The sequence below is a fragment of the Sander vitreus genome, chromosome 15, assembly GCF_031162955.1.
Source record: "Sander vitreus isolate 19-12246 chromosome 15, sanVit1, whole genome shotgun sequence".
NCBI lineage: Eukaryota > Metazoa > Chordata > Actinopteri > Perciformes > Percidae > Sander > Sander vitreus.
Genome location: NC_135869.1, coordinates 16,453,962 through 16,468,613, shown reverse-complemented (window position 1 = coordinate 16,468,613; position 14,652 = coordinate 16,453,962). Strand labels below are relative to the sequence as shown.

Genomic DNA, 14,652 nt, shown 5'->3' with positions numbered 1-14,652 from the left:
CCAGTCAAACTCACTCCAGGGACGCGATGTTGTGTTTTGTTTGTTGCAGTTTACTTCGCTCACGCTGCAGGGAAGAAACAAAAGACAATGAAAGTACCTTCTTATACAGCTTTTCTCACCAAAACGGGACCCTCAGCTCAATTCAAATATCAGTTTACTTTCCTGATTGCATCTTCACTCCCTCTTCTCTCACCATCACATCACATCCAATCCTTTTACAGGATACTCTACAGAATCTATATAATATTTTAATATTATATACAGAATCTATATAATATTTAAATATTTATTTAATATTTTCTCTTCTATTGACCTGGTGCACTTGTTCCTGCTATCAGGCCTCCACACTCACAAATACTTTGTTTCACCTCATTAAGCCCCTGTCACAACATTTCTCTTACCAGTCTTGTCTTCCGTCTTGTGGGTTGTCCAATAGGACTCTGACAATGTAGAGGAGGCAGCTCAGCACTTTCAGAGAAAAGTTAAACATTCGCACTCGCAGACCTGCAATGGAAATAGAAGACAATCTGTCTTTAAAAATAAATATCAGCAGCTCAATTTATAGACACATTTTATTTAACTTTGAAAATTATTACAAATGGTTTATTATATATATTCTTCCTGCGTGATTTTAAAATATGACACTGAATAAAGCTTGGCACGATGTTTTGGTCTATACTCTATGCACCTAAGATACAAATAAAGGTATAAAAAGAGACAAAACAGATAAAATAAAACAAAATCAAGAGCAGCTCATAAGCCATTTATCATCAGTGCCAAAAAGCTCAAATTGTTTTTTAAAACACAATTTATCACATCCTTTCAATAAAGCATGTGCAGTCATGATTGATAATGGTTGACTTAATGTAGAAGAAAATGTATTTTATCATGTGTGCTGAAAGTTGATCTTGTATCCCTTACACCTCAGACACAGTTAATACGCAGTTTATATATAACAGTATGGAATTCAAGCAGCAATTAAGGCAAGACACTACAGGTGAATAGGGTTCAACTAATATATATCACCATGGAACTTCTCCAGTTGATAACTTACATTAAGACAATTATTTTTTGTATTACAGGTTTTCTGAAATGTTATGTTTAAATTAGCAAATTAGGCATTTTCTACTTAAATTTGATTTGATGCTACCTGCAGTAGTTGTTTAACACTGCACTGTAACTTTTATTCTTGTATATGCATATATATATATATATATATATATATATATATATATATATATATATATATATACTTGAATCCTATACCCCTAGGAAAAATCTACAGACACAAATAGACAAAGTGAACTAAACACCTTAATGTGTATTTTGGTTGTTTTATTTTCACTAGTCTGAAAAAAATGCTATGAAAGCAAAATAGCTTAAAATCTTAAAATTGACCAGTGCATTAAAAAACAGTTTTTTCCCCTATCGTGTTTGATGAAAGCTAAAATTATTTGTTAACGTTTAACTACTTAGGTACAAGATAGGCTATACACCTGTTTCTACGATTTTATGAATATAAATGTTTAATGACTTTATGCATGCAGGAACAAATAAATCTAAACACTACACTGACATGTAAAACAGTCACAAAGAGTGGACAAGTTGAACAACTGGTGATGAAATGTAGAGCAAGAATGAAAGCACATCAAACACTAAAATGACACACATTTCTTCAATCAAAAAATAAGAGCAACAGACAGGGAACGTGTGCTCCCAAACACAGTCAACTCACTGGATCTTTGGTTTTTGATGAAGAACAGCTTGAGGCGCTCCTTGAAAGTGTTCTCATTCACATAGAACTCTACCTGCACCCTAAGAGAGGGATGGAGAGGTAGGCAAAGAAAGGGAGGGTGCAATAGAAAAAAAAAATGATTGAAGGGATAAAATACTTCTTTTATGGAGTCAAGTCAAAAGACAGAAGAGAAGAAACAAGTGGAGGGCTGGGAGATAAAAGGGAATAGAATAAAAGGTGAGAAAGAAAGAGTGAACAATTCAGCAAATTGGAGATAGAAAGGGTGATAATGATTATTTGAACACTGAAAAGAATGGAAATAAGACACTGTGGCTAGCTGCATTAAAGACTAATGGGATTTGGAGGAAATGGTGTCCGCCTGCCCATAGGCCCAGACAGCTGCAGTCAGTCTCGTTATCTCTACTGATTAAATATAGAGCAACAAATTACTTCCCTCTGATGTTTCTGCTGAACATGGGAGGCCATAATTACTGCTCTTTCTCCCTTTCCATTCTGGCACCCTCCTGTTAGAGGGACACACACATTTACTGTACACACACAGGCCTAAAATACACACACCTGTAACAGGGTCATTGGAAGTATTAGACCATTCTGACATAGACGCTAATGTAGAGACAATGACAAAGAGACACTCTTCAGACAGCTCTTTCATGTGATACAGGTGGTACATAACCAGCAGTTCCTGTCTGACCACCTCAGGGGAGAATTCTCAGTAGCTCTCCTTTCATCCTATGAGGGGAGAGTGGATGACTCAGGTGGAGGATGAAAAATGCCAGGCCCGGCTCGCTGGTGGTCTCCTCACAATACACAGACAGATGAAAGTGAGGCAGAACAACTGCAATCTATTATGTCTGCAGGAAGAGATGGGGAGGGGGTTCCTCCCAGGGTTCCAGAGTGACGCTACCAGCACCCCACATGGTCAGACACACACAGACCAAAACCAATGCCACACTCTCCCAGCCACATAGGCAACTTTCCTCTGTGTTGCTATGACAACACAGGATTTGTTGTCTTTTCCCTCCCTTTCACATGAGCAGATGTGAGCAAACACATACTTGTGAAGTGCATCGGAGCCGATAGTCCGCTTCAACGTGTTGACGGCTCCCTTCATTCTCAGCAGCCTGCTGACAATAAGGCTTTTACACACATGATGGAAAACAGAAGAACATGCAGATATGCACAGCTCCTCTGGCTCACAAAAGCTTTGGGATATACATTTTGGATGATGAGACAATCTGCAGTGTTCGCAGTCTTAGACAGTCAAGTAAGGAAATATGTTGTGTGTGTGTGTGTGTGTGTGTGTGTGGGGTGAGTTGTACTGAGCTAAATGACCATATGACTGCATTGATGGAGTTCTTTCATGCACAGAGCAATCAAACAGTCAATGCCATGGTGGCAATAAGCTCATGGACATATTATCATATTTATTTCTAAAGTGACTTTCATTAATCATCCATATAAAAAAGTTAGGAAGTATATGCACTAGCATTTGCTAAGTAAGTGTGACTGTGTCAATCAGAGAGCTTACATAATCAAAATTTGAGGGATCACAAACTAAGAATAGCAAGAAAAACTGTTTTTCCATGCTGCAGAATATATATATATATAATATATAATATATTCTGCATTCTGTGAACAGCAAAGCTAAAACTTTAAGGCAGGCAGAAGTGGTAAGGATATTGTTTTCTCCTTAGATAAGAAAACATGTGGTTGGAAATTCAACAAGAATAAACCTATTGATAGAAAATGATTTATGCAATGCAAGTCCAGACTACTACAGTGAAAACCCTGGACTAACTAAGCACTTAACCACAACACAAATCATTCTGAACACATTTATTAAAAGGTAATCAAAAAGTATCAAATATAAACAAACTAGGCTTATTCCAACGATTATGTATTTAAGATGATTGAATTACTTATCACAATGTAAGGAGGGTAAATGGTAATCTGTAACGTATTAACATTTCTAAAGTAACCTTCCATCTATAAACCATCCATAAAGAACTAATGCCATCATGAGTTCAAGCACACAATCGAAATGGGGCATTATGAATAGAAATGCGTTTCCCACAGCAAGATAAGATCATTGCACATGTGTTGCAGGTCTTCTTAAGAGTCCACTGTGTTAAGTTTTGGATAACGTCCTCATAACAAACCAATATGGTAAAAGCTTTAATGTTCGCTTTCACTCCTGCGTCATCTTTTACAACCAAATCCATCAGGCACTGCACCTCCACGCCTGGCCATGACAGTGTTTTTATTCTTTGCTAAATCTCTAGTTTGTTATTGTCTGTTTGTTATTGCTTTAAAACACTTAAGCTGACATACGTTCCTAAATCCAGCCATCTGTGCATTTAATCATTAATCAAAGTCCTTAAACTCTGTGAGAAGAAGTTGTGATATCTTCCCAGAGGATGAGGATCATTTCAGAGGTCATTTTGCCCTTGATGTGTTTCTCTGAGCGAAAGCTTTTCCACTTGAGTGTACAACAGAGGATGAAAAGTAAAGTGGAAATATGGGCCAATAAACATTTGAGCTGTAGTATAGATTGAGAGTCTGGATCTTTAATCTAAGGAGAGGATGGGGGGGGGGGGACACATTAAAAACTCATAAAGAGAATTATTTCAAAACAAAAGACACACAACCACGGTGGCACTTCTGGGCGAGAGACACGTATGAGCCCCCCAAGGCCCTCCAAAAAGCACAGGGGAAATAAATGATTAGTTGAGAAAAACTGCTTTGGGACACATTTGTGTGAAAAAAACAAAAAAACATATGTCGCTGGATTAAGGAACAACAATTTGAATGTGTCATGTAAGATTCATTAGGAGACAATAACCCCCAAAGAGATCCCCCTCTTTTTCTCGCTGCTCTGCTCCACATTCAAAATATAGGTTTATCAAACTAATTATTTTTGAGTCAGGCATCTGAGATCATCTCATGGGCTCTAATAAAGCAAGAACAACAGCTTTAACAGCTGGAAACAAGAGAACACAAGAAAGTATGGCATAAACCTGAGCCTTGGGAGAGAATTTGCATTTCTGCATTTGCATGTATACTCTAAGAGTTGAAGTGTGAAAGACATAGAGAAGAGAGAGAGAGAGAGAGAGAGAGAGAGAGAGAGAGAGAGAGAGAGAGAGAGAGAGAGAGAGAGAGAGAGAGAGAGAGAGAGAGAGAGAGGAGACAAAATTACAGACAGATAAATAGACAGACAGATGGACAGAAAGACAGAGGGGGACATGCGGAGGAGGATCTTTGAGAGAGCGATGGAGCTAAATCTTGTTCTCCTGCTGCTTCTACCCATGCCTGTGCTCCATAATGACACAGCACAGGCAATCTAATGACACAGTGGAAGAGACTAAAGAAACCCAAATGTATGCGTGTAAACAGCTCATCATTGGCTCATCAAAACCTCCACACACAACTCAGAAATAGTATTCATACCAGTGAAGTAGAAGAAAAAACAAACAAGAAATGTGTGAACTGAGTGACAAATTCTAATTAAGAAAAAGGGAAATTTATATTTTGAGCACGCCTTTGAAAAAACAAATCCTGAATACACATTAAAACATGCTGTAAGGAAAAAAAGAAAGGATGAATCTGAATGTCCAGAACAATCAATCACACATACTGTATGATTAGGTAAAGGCTGCCTGCAAGGTCTATCACTGCTGTGATATAGAAACGAGGACAAATGACTGTTATTTCACATTTCACAACATTTATAAGATCTACAGATTAGAAAAGATAAGGGCTCAGAAGAAAAAGCTGTTCCCGTTGACTGGAAGAAACATGTAGTGTCTGGTAGTGCTCCATAGAATGGTACTAGCAGTACCATTCTATGGAGAAATGCTGATGGCCATAAACTACAGATGGTCCGATACCATTTCTTGCTTCCTGATACCGATTCTGATACCGATCCTTGTCATATATTTTATTATGTTTTAACATGTATACGTGTATACTACTATCCCTGTATGGATGTGATATGATTTCTATCTTTGTTGTCGGTCTGGCTCAGGTTAAACTCTTTGTGAAACATGAACCAACACAAACAATGAACGCCACAGAACTTTCTTTTATTATGCAGTTTGACAGTCAGTTATAACGGAAAAAGAACATAAATAAACTACTTTAACGTAGATTTTCTTTAGGGCTTTATTATGTGCTATCGGATCGGTGCATAAACTCCAGTACTTCCCGATACCGATACCAGCGTTTTAGGCAGTATCGGAGCCGATACCTATACTGGTATCGGTATCGGAACATCTCTACCATAAACCAGTTCATTTCTCAGCATACTGTATTGCTTAAGATGAAAGTGTGAATAAGGGATCCTTTAAGAAAAGAGGGCACAGCTAAAAGAGCGAAGACAGGAAAAAGGACACAAAGGCACAAAATAATACGCATAGACTCAAATGAGGGCAGGAGAAATTCAATGGGATGACAATAGGCGCCTTCATCCAACCAATGGTTGACAGGGCAGCTTGTCCCTGACCCAGATACACAACCATCACACACATTATACTGTCCTAATGACAGGTGGAGAAGAAAAATAAAAGTGAAAAATAAATGAAAAATGAAAATAAAAAAAGATCCCTTTCTTGTGGTAAAAAGGCACATTTTTCTTTTAACACTGACAATTGCACAAGGTTATGCTGACTGAAGAGACAGATGTCGAGAGCACTCATTGCTGCCACATAATTCATTTTAACACTTCAATGAAACAAGCAAGTACTTTCATAATAACTTAATGATGACAATGAATCCTTGTCTGGAGAAAATCAACCGGTTTATGTTGTGACCGATCTATCTATTATTCAGTCCACTGTGTGTAATTACATATATCTATAGCCTCCAACAATCACTCTTTCTACCCTACCAGCCGGGGAAAAGCACAGCAGGAAAACGACAGCCATCATTTAAAACAAATGCGTAATGTATCCCACAGTATATTGACAGTAAGTAAGCGTGCACTGCAGCCATTTCCCCCCTTCTCCGTGACGTAAACCATGCAGCCTTGCCTCCTGCTTTCCTGAAATGATAATTTAGTATTTATTGCTTAAAGGAGGATCTGTTCTGTTGACACATCTCATTTGTTGACCTGAAGGACAAACAGAACACAACAGTTCAGTGTCAAATTCACAGAAAAGCCTAACTTAAGTCTGTGATGTGCTGACAAAAAAAATTGCTTCAATCATTCGTCTATTGAGAAACTAAATGTGGCTTAAAGTGATGCACAACTCTATCAAAAGCCATTCAATGACATTCTATCCCTTCAGATTACATTAGCCTCGGATGATGCACAGACATTTAACATTTGATCAAATCAACGTGAGATATCAATCCGCTCTAAAGTCGTCTTTAAATCACTGCTTTGGTGATTACATAAGTGACGCAAAAGGAGTGCAACTTGAGAGGTATCATTTCTATTGCCTGTCCCTGTTGTCTCTGTGGTGTATTAAGCTAACACAGTTTGGGAATAGGGGAGCTGCGATCAGTAGACAACTATGTTTGTGATCCCCAACAACAGCGTGGCACAGCATCTCCCTGACCCCACTCTGATGCCACAGGGCCTTACAGCAACAACGAACACACCGCTAGAGCCCAGAAGTGCTCAGACACATGCTAGTCAGCCCAATGGCTGTGTTAGTATCCACAGCAGGAAGGCTCTTAAGTGTTGACAGTTCCCATCTAACCGAAAGGGCTGGTTAGGGAATTCAATATCTAGCTTATTAAAGCCAAGCGTGTTATGGATGTTTCTGTTGCCTGTTTGTATACTTCTGTTGCTGTTTCCTGTTTTGTATATCGATTTTGTATCATTCTGAGGATTGTTTATGTTTCTGTTTATCCTGTTTTGATTGTGTATTATTCTGAGTGGTGTATGTTTCTGTTTCCTGTTTTATTTTGGTAGTCTGGTTTTCTGTCCTGTCTTGTCTAAATTAACTTCCTGTGTTTTCCCACCCTTGTGATTGTCTGATGTTTCTCACCTGTTTCCCAGCCCTTGTGTCACCTGCCTCTTGTTACCTCGTTACCCAGTCTGTGTATTTAGTCGTTGTGTTCGCCTTGTCCTGCGTCAGATCATTTTGTGTTTGCTCGTGCCTGTCGTGTCGCCCCGTGTCAGTTCGCGTCTGGTTCTTTGCTCCCTGGATTTCCTTTGGTCTCTAGTTTCTGGTTTGTTCTGCTCTTGTTTTTTGGATTCCCTGTTCTTGTTTTCTACTCTCTGGATTAGTAATTTGTTAATTTGCACTTTGTTTTTTGGACAAATAAATCTTCCAACTCAGACTTCTCCTGCCTGCCTGTCTGCTTTCTGCATTTGGGTCCTCTAATTCCCTGAACTGTCACAAAGCGGTGGCAGAAAAATCTCTAAAAATAGCCTAAAAGAAGCATGTGTTTAGATGACCACGAGGGACACACCCTGCACTGTTCTTTCTACAGCCTTGGGCTATTGTAAATCAGTGATAACAATGAGAAAGAATACAGCTTTAATATACTATATCAAATATGTGTATCTTTTACTGTGTATATATATATATATATATATATATATATATATATATATATATATGTATATGTATATTACATTATCTACACATAGCCACAGATGGAGTACAAGGAATAATAAACTCTAATTGTATGACCACACTGAAGTGTCTCTCATTCTGCCTTCAATGTCTCACAAAGAGAGTGGCGGCTCATGTTCACCAGACATGTGCACAGTATTCTTTGCAGCAGGGTCACGCTCAGAGACTGTGTATGAGCCCTCAGCCCTCCATCCTCCCACCGTGCCCTGTCATTTGTTCTCAAGACGGATCTACTATATTTAATGTCCAGGCCTACTGCAAACCTTTCCTCTTCACCAGTATTAATTAAGATGTTTTAAGACGCTTTTGTTTAATTAATAGCAATGGACATTCGTCAGACCTAAAACTTGGGTTTTATTAGCCTACCCCACTCTCGGCCTCCAGCTTTCAATCACCTATGCAGAGCTCCCAATTGATTTCCATTAACAACTGGGTGTTTTTAAAGTTAACTTCACTTTAGATGTTTACCAGCAGATCTGCCTGCTCCCTCCCTACATCACCCCTTCTCTCTCATCTAGCTGGTAAAAAAATCATCTTTTCTCAGAGTGACTGTTCTCATCATACAACTCATTTGTATTGCTAATAACCTCCCTTTATGCCAGCCCTGGCTCTACAGGCATGAAGCATAATGCATTCATTATTCTAAAACCCTTGACAGAGTTGGCTATCATCTTTCTAAACTGCCTTATAAATGATATGACTGAAATTTACATGAGCTCTGAGAGGCTCACTAAAGGACTCCAGTGTCAACCTTATAGAGAAGTCAAAGCATAGCAAAACTGGTGTGAATGTTGACAATATTGATGGATCATGCTTGACTAGATTAAGGCTTGACTGGAAGAATTAAGAAGGAGGCAAAGGGAGTTGGAGCATTGGGATATAAAATGGCGGAGAGACTGAGACAGAGATTAAGCGAGGGAAGATGTGGAGGTGACAGCCAATTAGAGATTGTTTTAATGACAAAGGGCTGTCATTTGTATGGTAATCCTGGACTCTGAGGATGACTCCCGCTGAGGCTTTCTATTGTAGAGCAATGGAGACTCTGTTGACTCCATTTGTAAAACATTAGGCATACAAGTTGAGCTAGGAGTCACGTGTGTGTTTCTAGTATGTAAGCCAGAAAATGTATTATTTTGAAAATTCTACATACTGTACATATAATGTACACAAACAAGTTCATTTGTCAATGGAAAGCACTGAGAATAGGAAGAGAATAGGAAGAGAAAATGTACACAAAGTCAAAGACTATTGCTAATATCAACAACCACCCACTTCAGGTCTCGATATCGTGTTCATTTTAGGCAAAAACCACAAAAATAAACAATCAACATGACCCACAAGAGATGCAGATCATCACGTAAATTACCGTATAGCCAGCGTGGGTAATCCCGCATCAATAACATCCGCAGTTGCATAATTATGTAGCCCAGTGAAGGTGCAGTTAGATTCTCTTAGCACAGAGATTGTCTTTTCATAAGTCCTTATGAATTCTCCTTCACATCTTTCTTTAACCTCATGACATTTTCCAATCACGGTCAAGGAAAAGTGGTTAGGAAAAGACATACTTTTTTGACTATTCAACCGCAGCCCAGGATTTAATTGTTAAATCATCTGGCTTTTCCTCGGAACATAAGCCTCTGACTCACTGCCAGAAAATATAAATGGTGTCGGTGTAACCAAACCATTATCACGTAAATGTTCCTACTTCTCTCTCCTTGAAGCATTCCTGTAGCAGTAGGACACACATTCACTTACTTATCAATTTGCAGGCGCAACCTTGATTAACGTTATGGGTTATGGGGACTACACAGATAAAGATATTGGTTGTGACCAAACTTTCAGCAGAACACTATTCAAATTTTGTGAGAAAAGGCTTGTTTCTGTCCAGGACACAGGTCCACTAAAAAATATAAACACTGGCAGAGGTAGAAAAAAAGAGGCCTTAGATACCAGTAATAACACAATCAGGAGAATAAGAGACCCCTGTGTGTAAAATACTTTTTTAAATCAATTCCCATCTTTAAAAGTCTGTGCTGAAAATTGCCTCACCTGAGAGCCGTTCAATAGCTACAGCAGAGGAGGGGTGGTGGTCGATGTTAAAACAGGGTGATGTATGGACACAACCCCAGAGTGATGCAAGACGAGAGGAGAGGACGACAGAAAGAAGGCCCACAGAGGATGACAGAGGAGGGATTATAAGGCTCAGTAATGTATGTTTTCCCAGAGCAAAGTGCAACCATATGTGTCAAGGAGATAAGTTGCATACATTGCATGCATACACATGTTGACATTTTGATGTGTGAGAGCTTCTGTGCCGGGACGCATCGATACTGTATGGAGCTATTCTGTGCACCTGAGCCCATTGGGACCGTCTGGTTCTTTGAGGATGTTAGTTAAAGCTACCCCTGGATTAATGGACAACGGCATGACAAACTCTGTGTGATTCAGCCGTATAATTAAGCATTCTGTCACTATCAATCACAGCTTCCTTCTAATCACTCCATTTTATAGCCGCTAATAATCCCTGGACATCTCAATTGCTTTCTCACTCTCTCAAGTGTCGTTTATTTATGAAAGCATGTGAATGCTCAGATGCTCAGACACACGCATGCACGCACGCACGCACGCACGCACGCACGCACGCACGCACACACACACACACACACACACACACACACACACACACACACACACACACACACACACACACACAGCATGTGTGCACTGGACATCACAGCTCTGCAATGTGACAAAATAAATGAAACATACACCGCCCACACGTTTAATTCATACCTTAGTACCTTGTAGCGCCCAAGTGTTCGAAACCCCTGAAAACACCCGTCCACATCATATGTTTAGAGGGTATTACAGCACATCTGTGGCACTCACACACAAACAGTCCTCTCAAACTGTCTCAGCAGTCTGGAAACCAACCAATCGATTACAACCACACTGTCACTATACCCCTATTTTGTTTCTGAAATTATTCATGTGGTTGTCAAATGTCTAGTGTCTTGCCTCTTTTAGAGGATTAGGAGCCTGGACTATAAAAAGTCCTGTCCTTTTGTCTCATGCTTCCAAGAAACAAGCAGCAACCCGCTCTCACTGTAATCTCACCTCTGTAATCAAGTGACTGAGGTCACACTGCACTCAGGATCGTAACATTAGTCCTTGGGCAATAGCCGGAAAATTACAGAAGGCCAAGAAGAGCACGGCCAGAGTAAGCAGGTCTAAACTTCAGCTGTGCAAAATATGACCCTTTCAGAGGTCAGGGATACAGTAGGGATACAGATACACAGTAGCCTTTAATGGTATGAGTTATTATTATGATTATTAATATAATAATCATCATTGACATCAGGCCTATATGGCAACATGCAGCAGTGTCTCTGTAGTGAAGCCAGGCAATGTCTGAACCCGGATTGATTTCTTCCATGCTCTCAATAGTAAGTTTCCCCAATTATCTAATTCGAAACACCCACTCAAGTCCACAAGCAAGTGTCTTGGTCCTCATTTCCACCTGGCAACAAGAGACACCAAGCGTGAAATTGAGGTTATGGTTTTCCATTAGACAGCATTATGAAATAGCCAAAATTAAGCAATGCATATCCTATAGCATTTCAAATATTCTGCCCTGCAAATGGAGAGTAAGCAAAGGTTGACTGCCGGTAACTATGCACCCAGTTAAAACCGCCTGTGGCAGATGGGTCTCTGCATATCACAGACATTATAGCATGTGGAGAACATAAATAGGGTAGCACACTATAGGTCTACCCTTTGAATTTGAATTTTGTTTATTTTGCACAATAAAATCAAGACAACAATAACACACACAAAAATAAAGATTGTGCAGGTGAGATTAAGAAAACCCCTAGGGGCTTATAGAAGGAGTCTCACCTAAGGAAGAGAGGAATATAGATAATGAACAATTAATCAGACAGGTCTTAAGCTTCTTTTTATAATTCTTGACAGAAGTTGACTGAAATGCAGTGTTAATATACCTGTTCCATAGCTGAGCTCCCCTCCCTGTATTTAATAGAGAATTTGCAGAGCCTAGTACGGAACATTGGAAGATGTAAATATTTGGCATATCTTGTATTACAACCGTGTGCGTCAGCATTAGACTGAAAAAATACTACAGAAGGCATCGGAATGGAAGCTGGCTAATGCAAAATGTTGAAAATAAAAACACAAGTACTTGGTACTTATTTATTTAAAGATTGATAGAATCTTGAGCTATTTAAAGAGAGGCACTGAATGATCAGTCCAGCTGCTAAATGTGGCAATTCTGCAAAATTTCTTTTGCAAAGTATATAACTTATCAAGGTAAGTGGGATAAGTAGCTCCCCATATAATATTGCAATACATGAGGCATGGATGAATTAGGCTATAATAAAGAGGAAGTAAACATCTGATGAATCAAACTTCGAAATTTGCCAATGATGCCAATGGATTTAGAAATCTTACTGCAAACAAAATGAATATGCTTCTTCCAGCTTAGACAATCATCTATCAGAATTCCAAGGAAACTTGTAGATGAAACCTGGGTAATTGAATTATTTCCAATGTAAAGACAATAATTATATTTGCAATACTTTTTTTTTTAAGTTAGTTTTTGTAACTTTAAGGGATAATTTGTTTAACTGAAACCATTTGGAAATGTTTCCTAAATCAGAATTTGCTTTGACCATGAGAATCAAAAATTCAGAATGGGAAAAAAATAAATTGGTATCATCAGCAAAAATGATTGGAAACAAGGAGGATAATGCTGTAGACAAGTCATTTATATAAATAAGGAACAGAAGTGGTCCTAGTATATATCCCTGTGGGACCCCACATGTTGGCTCTATCATATTAACAAACTGTTGGCGATTATGAATATAGTTGCAAAACCATGTATAAGGGATTCCAGCAAATCCATAGTGTAATAGTTTTTGGAGTAAGATATCATGATTAACTGTGTTAAAAGCTTTGGATAAATCAAGAAATATTCCTAAGGCATATTTGTTGTTATTTAATGCAATATGAATTTTGTCAATCAGTTGAAGCACAGCCATTTCTGTAGAATGATTTTTCCTAAATCCTTATAGATGTTCATACAGGATTTTCCACTTCTGCAGATGTTTCATCATTCTATTATAAACCAACTTTTCCAAAATCGTGGAGAGACATGGAAATACAGAAATAGAAGGTAATTATTAAATTAACTTCGGTCTCCAGATTTAAATACAGGAACTACTCGAGCAATTTTCAATTAATTTGGTATTAGTTCAGTTTCTAAAGATTTATTGAAAATGTATGTCAGCTAGTTGATTCCCTTACTGGTGAATGCCATCAAAGGATTGTTTTTTTTTTATGTTTCAAATAGATGCACCACTTTCATTATATAAAAATGAATGAACTGTATATTGCTGAATGAATTCATCTCTGATTTTTCTTGGAGTATTTTTTCTTGTATGGTTTAATTAGTATATTGCTTTTGGTGGGATAATAGTCAACTAGCAGCATTAGCAACAATCGTGTCCGCGCACACAGGGGACGGAGTAGCCTAAACCTGTTGCAGCACCCATGACAACAGCGCTGCACAGTTGGCAGTAGAATACTCAAACACATTCATACACCTGAATTAACGAGATCACAGGGAGAAAATGCAAACGAAAAACAAATGAGTACTTTATAGACAATATGATATGATTCTTACCTGTCGTCGGTCTGCCAGTCCCCGAGCAACAGGTCTCGGAACCGGTACCGAGGGGGCAGCGGGAGCACCTCCTTTTCCAGTTCGACCATGGTCCTCCTCCTCACGGCCCAGAGATAGAGACAGATATCACCGCAAACTGCACCTCCACAGCGAGGAGGTGGACCCCCCAAAACCAACTCCGTTCCTCTTCCTTCTGCTATTCAAAACGTAGATTAATAACGAACACATTGATACACCTCATGGCATCGTCTTCGACCTCCCTTCAAAACAGAAAAAAACAAGTTCTTTCTTTTTTGGCATCTGTCACAACGCAGCTCTACTTTAATTCCCACCGAGGCAACAGGTCGAGGATGTTCATCCGTCGGTGCGTAGGGGAGGCTCCACTTTTACTGTGACAGCTGGACAGCAACTGGTTGTCTCTCAACAGCAGCATCCTCCCTGCCTGAGCTCCGCATGGACGCACTGACAGCAAATGTGAAACAGCCGTTGGGGACTACTCTTCTGCTGCGATGCCTTTTCATTTCAGGCATAACAAACAAACAAATAACAAATAACAAATAAAACAACAGTACTCACAAAGAAATCTAGAATATTGTACAATAAGCGTT

General features: G+C 39.1%; 1 protein-coding gene across 1 annotated transcript in view; it reads right to left on the bottom strand.

Annotated features, from left to right (window-relative positions):
• The window catches only part of kcnt2b (potassium sodium-activated channel subfamily T member 2b), a 38,409-nt gene extending 23,979 nt beyond the window's left edge, over positions 1-14,430 (bottom strand). The window contains exons 1-3 of the mRNA XM_078269435.1: positions 14,045-14,430; positions 1,736-1,815; positions 402-504 (exon numbers count right to left, since the gene is read on the bottom strand). Of these exons, the coding sequence (XP_078125561.1) occupies positions 402-504; positions 1,736-1,815; positions 14,045-14,133 (272 nt within the window). The 5' untranslated portion in view covers positions 14,134-14,430. The remainder of the gene's footprint in view (positions 1-401; positions 505-1,735; positions 1,816-14,044) is intronic.
• Positions 14,431-14,652: the final 222 nt, after the last annotated feature.